The 8,085-nt window shown below is 36.9% G+C and overlaps 1 protein-coding gene across 1 annotated transcript; it reads left to right on the forward strand.

Annotated features, from left to right (window-relative positions):
• Positions 1-294: 294 nt before the first annotated feature.
• On the forward strand, positions 295-1,983 carry LOC142627296 (UDP-glycosyltransferase 89A2-like). Its single transcript, XM_075801119.1, has one exon. It carries the CDS (start codon positions 364-366, stop codon positions 1,759-1,761), a length of 1,398 nt encoding a protein of 465 aa, XP_075657234.1. The 5' UTR covers positions 295-363; the 3' UTR covers positions 1,762-1,983.
• The last annotated feature ends 6,102 nt before the right edge of the window (positions 1,984-8,085 follow it).

An 8,085-nucleotide genomic window follows, 5' to 3' on the forward strand; every position in this document is an offset into this window, starting at 1 on the left:
GATCAGTTAACATTTCCTTAATTTTAAAACCTATTTATATGCACTAAAAAACATAGCTATTATAGTAATTTATTAGAAAAGTTATTACAGCATACAAAAGTTATTACACATTATGCACGCACGAAAGAAGTGAATCTACTCCAAAGTTTTGTATTGAATGTAGCCTGTATCTTGGGAGAACGCCAAATGTCTAGTTGTTACACTAATAAAGTAATAAATAATTAATGATTTTTATTCTTTTAACTCCTACTACTGCTCGTTTCTCTTTATTTATTTGTATTGTACGTCCAGCTAGCGGACTTTCCACGCCTGTAAACCACTCTCTCTCTCTCAAAGTCTCCTCCACAGTCTATCATCAGGATCATGTCTTCTTCGCAGTCACACATCCTGGTGTTCCCCTACCCAGCCCAAGGCCACATGCTCCCACTCCTCGATCTCACTCACCAACTCTCCCTCCGTGGCTTAACCATCACCATCTTAGTCACCCCTAAAAACCTCCCCACTCTCTCTCCTCTCCTCTCTTCCAACCCTTCCATCCAAACCTTAGTCCTTCCTTTCCCTCCCCACCCACAACTCCCCCATGGCGTCGAGAACGTTAGACACGTCGGCAACGCTGGAAACCTCCCCATCATGGCTGCCCTCACCAACCTCTACGACCCTCTTCTCCACTGGTTCACTTCCCACCCTTCTCCACCCATCGCAATCATCTCCGACTTCTTCTTAGGCTGGACTCTCCGCCTCGCCAACCAACTCAACATTCCTAGAATCGTTTTCTTCTCCTCCGGTGCCTTTTTGGCCTCCCTTCTTTACAACTTGTGGCCTGCCACTAACGCACAAGCTCTTCGTTCTCTCCCCACCCTTGATTTTCCTGATCTCCCCGGATCGCCCTCCTTTAAGCAGGACCATCTTCCCTCCGTCTGGCGCTTCTATATCGAATCCAACCCCGAGACCCACTTCATCAAAGATGGTATGCTCGCTAATACTGCCAGCTGGGGTTGCGTTTTTAACAGCTTTCATGAATTGGAAGGTCATTACTTGGATTACCTGAGAAACAACTCTCGGGTCTACGGGGTTGGTCCGTTAAGCTTGGTGGGCATCACTTCCAGCGGTGTTGGTCGGGATTCTCATTCGGCCAATGATGACCACGTCAAAACGTGGCTTGACGGGTGCCCCGAAGGGTCCGTTCTGTACGTGTGTTTCGGGAGTCAGAAGCTGTTGAGTAAACAACAGGTGGAGGGTTTGGCTTCCGGGCTAGAAAAGAGTAAGACCCGATTTATATGGGTGGTGAAAACGGGTGCGGAGGTCGGGTTTATCCCGTATGGGTTTGAGGAGCGAGTGACAGGGAGGGGTGTGATATTAAAGAGATGGGCCCCACAATTGATGATACTGAATCACAAAGCGGTGGGTGGGTTTCTGAGTCACTGTGGGTGGAACTCGGTGTTGGAAGCGATAGTGGGAGGGGTGATGATATTGGGCTGGCCAATGGAGGCGGACCAATTTGTGAATGCAAAGCTATTGGTGGAGGACATGGGTGTGGCCGTTTGGGTGTGTGAGGGGACCAACTCTGTGCCTGACCCGGACCACTTGGCAAGGGTCTTTGACGAGTCAATGCTTGGGGACAGTGCCACTAAATTGCGGGCGAAGGAGTTGAGGGACAAGGCCTCTGAAGCGGTCAGTGGCTTTGGTAGCTCTTCAACGGATTTGGATGCACTTGTCAAGGACTTGGGTCAACTCAGCTCAGCTCCCACCGTGCGTGAGTGAGATTAGGCAAAAATCTAGGACTACACCCTTTGTGCCACAATTCATGGCAAACTATACGTATGCGATCTATGATCTTTGCACTATCATTGAATCTATTCTCAGGTAATAACCTTTTTATGGGTTAGGCAGGGTGCCAAAATTGTATTCTTTCTTGTAAAAGAGTTCAATATTCTCTGCAGTCTTTTATTATTAAAAATCATAGAAAGACAGAATTTTTAAGGTTTACAATTTGTTTTTGCAGCAGTGCAGCACACTATCTTCATTTTTATGTATCTGAGCATACCCTTCAACGCAAATGTGGTGTGGCTCTATGTAAGGTCATTCATGGGCTCATAAAAATTATTTTATGAGGTAGTTGCATGAGATATCTCTTTTACAATACATCATAAGTCTCAAACACTTAAATCTCGTATATTTTAAGAGAGGTATCACGAAACCGTCTTATGAGATACCTAGTGTGGACTTGGTTAAAGATATAAACAAAGCAGCCATAGTTGCAAGTGATGTCTATTTTTAGTTTTGTTAATCTTGTTGTAAGTTGCAACATGTAGCTCATGTTCTGGCAAAAGAAGCTTTGCTGAGTAGTAAGTCCCAAATTTGTTTTTTTTTTTTGGAATGAAAAATGAGGTCTCTAGTATGGGCTCATCGACCCCACGTCACATGATAAAAATGAATAATACCACGTATACTATACAGATCTTACTAGAACTATCGCTCAAACTACTACTCTTTGAATGCTTGGAAAAGAATTCTTACCATGAAGCCACACCTCGAGTTGTAATCCCCAAATTTGGTTATAGACTCTCCTAGCTTTCTTTGGCCTTCTCCACGAAGGATAAGTCTTATTTTTTAGTAAAATTCCAAGGTTTTATCTTGAAAAAAATAAAATATCCCATGCTGTCTTTTACCTACAGCACATGAAGGACCTTAGAGCATCCACAGCAGTAGAGCTAAAAATTTAGCAATTTAGCTCCACCAAAAGTTACTTTATCTATTTTATCTACACACATGCTGCAGCAGTAGATCTATTTTAGCTTTCAACACAATAAAATAATATAAATATCACAATAAAATAATGAGAGGTACTACGTCCATAACATTTTTACAACATTTTCACAACAAATCATAGGTGGTTAGTTATTATTGGTTCAAATTTGAACTTAACACTAAGATTACTTTTTTGCCCCAACAATAACAACCAGTAACAACCTGCCACTTAAGATTTGTTGTAAAAATGTTGTAAAAATGTTGTGGACATATCATTTCTCTAAAATAATATATCTACCACAATAAAATAATACATCTCACTACAATAAACACACCACAATAAAAATGTAATGTGAACACAAAATAAAAAATTAATTTTTTTTAGCTCTCATGAACAGTGCACATCTATCTATAGATGTGCACTATAGCAATGAGCTAAAAAAATATAGATTTAGCTCCACTGCTGCATGCTTCTTTTTGGTGTTTTGGTGGAGCTAAAATAGCTATATAGCTATTTAGCTCCACTGCTGCAAATGCTCTTAATATTGAAAAGTGAATAAGACCTACTAATGGGTCCACCATTTGTTGGCCAGAGAGGGTGTAAGAGCATTTTAGCCTTCGGACTTCTAAAACATATCTTATTTTATTATCTTAAAAGTTAGTTTTTATTATACTGTATTACTTTAGGGCATTCACATCAAGAATATTATAATACTAAAACTGCTATTAATAATAACCAACACACAACAAACACACTACATCAAATATGTTAAATGCCATAATTTTTGAGACTCAGTTACAGTGAGCGACCATCTCTAGCAACTTACTGTAGCAAGGTATTAAAAAAAAATATTATTTGTTTTATCCCACACACGTGCTCTTTCTCTTATTTTCATCACACGCTACCTCTCTTTCCTTTTATTTTCTAGTTCTCCCTTCTCCCACACCTCATCAGATGCTGCTCCTCTCTTTTTTTTTTTCCTGTTGGTTCTCCCTCAACCAGGGGCGGAGCTGTGTTGAAGGTTGGGCCCCCCAAAATTTTGAAATTGTTAAAATTATATATATAATTATTTTAGTATTTTTAAAGTTTACTCTATAAAAATAAGAGTTCCCCCCTCTTCCCAAAATATTTGAATTAGTCCAATAATACTCTTAAAAAAAATAATTGGTCTAATAGTTATAGAGATATTGTAAGTGCACAATTTGTACTTGGACCCAAAAACAAGTGATAGGCTCAGGCCCAATGAGCCTTATACAATGAAATTTGTAGAGATTGGGTTTAAAACTTAAGTTTGGGATGTTGGAAATTGATCAACAGGCTAGAATGCCGCAATCTATGCAAATGACAAATGAATATGACGAAGAAACTTCCTCGGATGTAAGCCGAGGACAATTTGTATAACACTTCTCTTTCTATGCCAAATATTACAATTATTAGTTCTTTTTCCGCTAACTCGCAGATTCCCCTCTCTTTCCTCACTCGTCTTCTTATATACTTCTTCTTCTTCCCTGTTTTATCCACGTGTCACCCAAATCTTCCCCTTAGATACTTGTCCCATCCACCACTTTCTTGAAATCTTCAAATAATAGCAGGAATGCTGAATTCTACTGTTCAGAGGTCATTTTCCCATTAATGCGGTTAGGGAGGTAGATGCAGGACCTTTAATGTGGTGGTAGCAGTTTTTTCCTCAAATATTTCTCACATGTTCCTGCTTTTAAAGGGTGCTTGGATCACACTTTTAACCACCAGTTCTTCCAGAATTCCGCCTCCAACCCGTTTAGCAAGTTCTAGGGCCATTGCTGGGCCTGTCCAAGGACATACTCTTCCTCGGACAACTCCTTGGACTACTATAGTGCGGACTGACCTATGAGCCTATGGACTTTGACCAAACAGACTTGTATTAACCAATCAGGCCCAAAGCCCAAACGTTTGTTCGAACATTTTTATCCCCCACAGATATAATTTTATTTTTTGCAATTCTATTTTTTATTGTAAAATATGTTCTTACATCTGTTAATTATTTGATAAAATTTGACATCAAACATGTTTAAATTTATCTTTTTTAACCCGTTATATGGCGATTAACAAGTTATCGACTCATTAAAAAAATCTTGTCACTAAAACTACACATGAAATGTGTCTTTAGTTGACACATAATAGGTTAGAGCAAGATAGTTTTAAATATGTTGGGAGCCTAACTTATTTTAATGTCTTTAGTAGCATGTTTTTGAAATTTTCATTAGTTTAATTGAAAGATTTTTTACTTCAGTATAAAATTTGATAATTTGTATTTAAAATAAAACTTTTTAAGAATTTCACTATGAAAATGGAAAAAATAAATTTTATTTTATAAAGATTGTCATCAAACATAACTTTGATTGAAAATACTAAGTTTTTTTTTTTTTTTTTGTTGGGTGAGTGTATATATATATATATATATATATATATATATATATATATATATATATATATATATATATATAACTTATCAAATAAAAAAGTGTGTATATATGTGTCTCTATATAATAAAAAAAATGTGTGTGTATATATATATATATGTATATGAGGGTTGTCTTGATAAATATATTAGTGCCGCAACTTGGTCCCCCCAAACAAAAATTCCTGGCTCCGCCCCTGCTCTTAACCCAAGCCACAATGCTCCCTTCCCTTCACCCATGCCTCACGCTGCTTCCCATCACTCAACCCTCGCCGCCAAAAACTTAAGCTCTTCCCTTCTCCCTCTGACTGAACCTAAGAACCCAAGCTCTTCTCTTCTTCCTCTAACCAAACCCAAAAACCAAAGCTCTTCTCTCCTTGACCGAACCAAAAACTCTCTCTCTAAACTCGATCTCCTTGTGGCTTCTGAATTTTTCAGTGGTTTTAGTGGTGGATCATGGTGGCAGTGGTTTGTAGGTCTAATTTGGAGGCATGGTGGTGAGATCGGTTGTGGGGCACGGTGATGAGATCAGTGGGTTGGATTACAATTTTGTTTTGGTGGATGGTTGCTTTTGGTAGATGGTTGTGGTTTTGCTTTGTTTTTCTTTTCTTTTCTTCCTATAGTGGGTTAGATCAGTCATTCGTCAGTGCTTGGCTGTGATTCGTTGTAGGATAGGAATGGTATCACTGAGTGTGTGGCTGAGATTTGGTGGATGAGGAAGGTGGCTGAGATTTTGTTTTTGCAATGGTTGGTTGTTTATGTGGTGGTTAGGCAGTGGTTGGTTGTGATTTTGGTGGATGTTTGTGATTATGCTTTGGTTTTTTCTTTTTCTTTTCTTCCTACAATAGGTTATGGACCTTATGGTTGGCACACTAGTGTCTGTGCTTGTGGTGGAGGTGGCTGTGGTGGTGAATGGTTGTGGTTTTGTTTTTTTGCTTTTGTAATTATTTTTTCCTGCGATGGGTTGTGGTTGCTATAGTGGTGGTTGTGGCAGGTGTGGTGGTGGTGGAGGAGGTGGTTGCTATAGATTTTTGTGTAGTTGTTTTTTATTTTATTTTAATGAGTAGTTTATATTATTTAAATGAAGTGGTAAAAAAGATAGAAGTTTTGATGTTGGATGTGTTTGAAAGTAAGGTGGTATGATAGATAAAGTAGCTCTTTGAGGTGTTAAAATCTAAAATTTTTAGAATCTTTGATGTGAAAGTAAATGCTCTTACAACACACCCAACATCTCAAACTCTATTCTTTTACCACTTTATTTAAATATCATTTTTTAATCTTTTTTTATTATTTGTTTCCAACAGTCATATTTTTAAATAATCGTCTTATTGTAACGGTTGTATTTTTTTAAATTTGACTTTTCTTAACAATTTTTTTTAACGGTCAAATTTTTGGAAATCTGTCTTTTCATGATTAACATTTTTCTGGAATTATTTTTCCCTTTTTCAATCAAATAGGTTCTTTGAAGAGTGACAAGGGAAATTTATTTTTACTCCAACTAAATTAAACTATCAACTTGTCACTATCCATTTATGCAAAACATAAACTATCCACCTGTCAAAATTCATTTACGCAAAACATGAACTATCTTTGAAGAGTGACAATGGAAAATCATTTTTGCTCCGATTGAATTAAATTATCAACCAGTCAAAATACATTTACGCAAAACTACCTAAATATAATATAAATTATCAACCTATCAAAATTCATTTACGCAAAACATAAACTATCTATGGAGAGAGACAATTGGAACTCATTTTTACTCCAATTGATTTAAACTATCAACCTTTCAACCTATCAAAATTCATTTACGCAAAACAGAAACTACCAACCTTTCAAAATTGATTTACACAAAACATAAACTATCAATCTGTCATAATCTATTTACGCAAAACATAAACTATCTGTGAAGAGTGACAAAGGAAACTCATTCTTGCTCCAATTGTTTTAAACTACCACCTTGTCAAAATCCATTTACACAAAATATAAACTATCAACCTATCAAAATTCATTTACGCAAAACATAAACTATCTATGAATAGTGACAATGGAAACTCATTTTTGCCCAACTGATTTAAACTATTCACTTGTCAAAATCTATTTACGCAAAAATATAAACTACACTATGAACTTGCCAAAACTCATATCATTAGCTGGAAACATATTTATAGATGCAATATAAAATTCAACCTGCCAAGTAGAAGTAGTTTCAGTTGAACTAAACTATCAATGTAGTCTATAGAAAACTCATGCATATATCAAATTACAATAAAAACCCATGTACATAACCCACACATTCAAGTTCCTACAACTTGCCTTGTAATTGCCATAAATGATCAATAAGGTCCGACTAGAGTTGAGAATGAATTTCATAGTCTCGAATGCATTGATGACTTTCAATGAATGCCATGAATTCATTTGTCTGCTCCCGTGACACTTGTATAGGAGGATTTTCATCGATTTGTTCATAATCAAATTCTGCCACTTCATTTTTATCTCGCTCATCTTCAATGATCATGTTATGGAAAGCTACACAAGCTTTCATGATGTCTTGGAGTGTTTCAGGATAGAAAAATATTCTAGGTTCACGTACAATTACAAATCTTGCTTGAAGCAATCCAAATGCATGCTCTACGTCCTTCCTATTCGCCTCTTGGGTTTTTGCAAATAATTTTCCTTTTGTCCTTTTGAAGCTGGAATTGTTTTCACAAATGTTAACCACTTTGGATATATGTCATCAGGAATATAGTATCCCATTGTATACTTATTACCATTGATTGGGTAATTCATTGCTGGAGCACGTCCTTGTGCGAGCTTAAAAAATAAGAAACTATTTTAATACATTAATGTCATTATTTAACCCAGGTAACTCAAAAAATGCATGTCATATCCAATAATC

This window comes from Castanea sativa, chromosome 3 (assembly GCF_040712315.1).
Source record: "Castanea sativa cultivar Marrone di Chiusa Pesio chromosome 3, ASM4071231v1".
NCBI lineage: Eukaryota > Viridiplantae > Streptophyta > Magnoliopsida > Fagales > Fagaceae > Castanea > Castanea sativa.

Bases quoted from the DNA above. Each gene is read 5' to 3' on its own strand.
- LOC142627296 (XM_075801119.1), top strand. From the start codon at position 364: ATGTCTTCTTCGCAGTCACACATCCTGGTGTTCCCCTACCCAGCCCAA.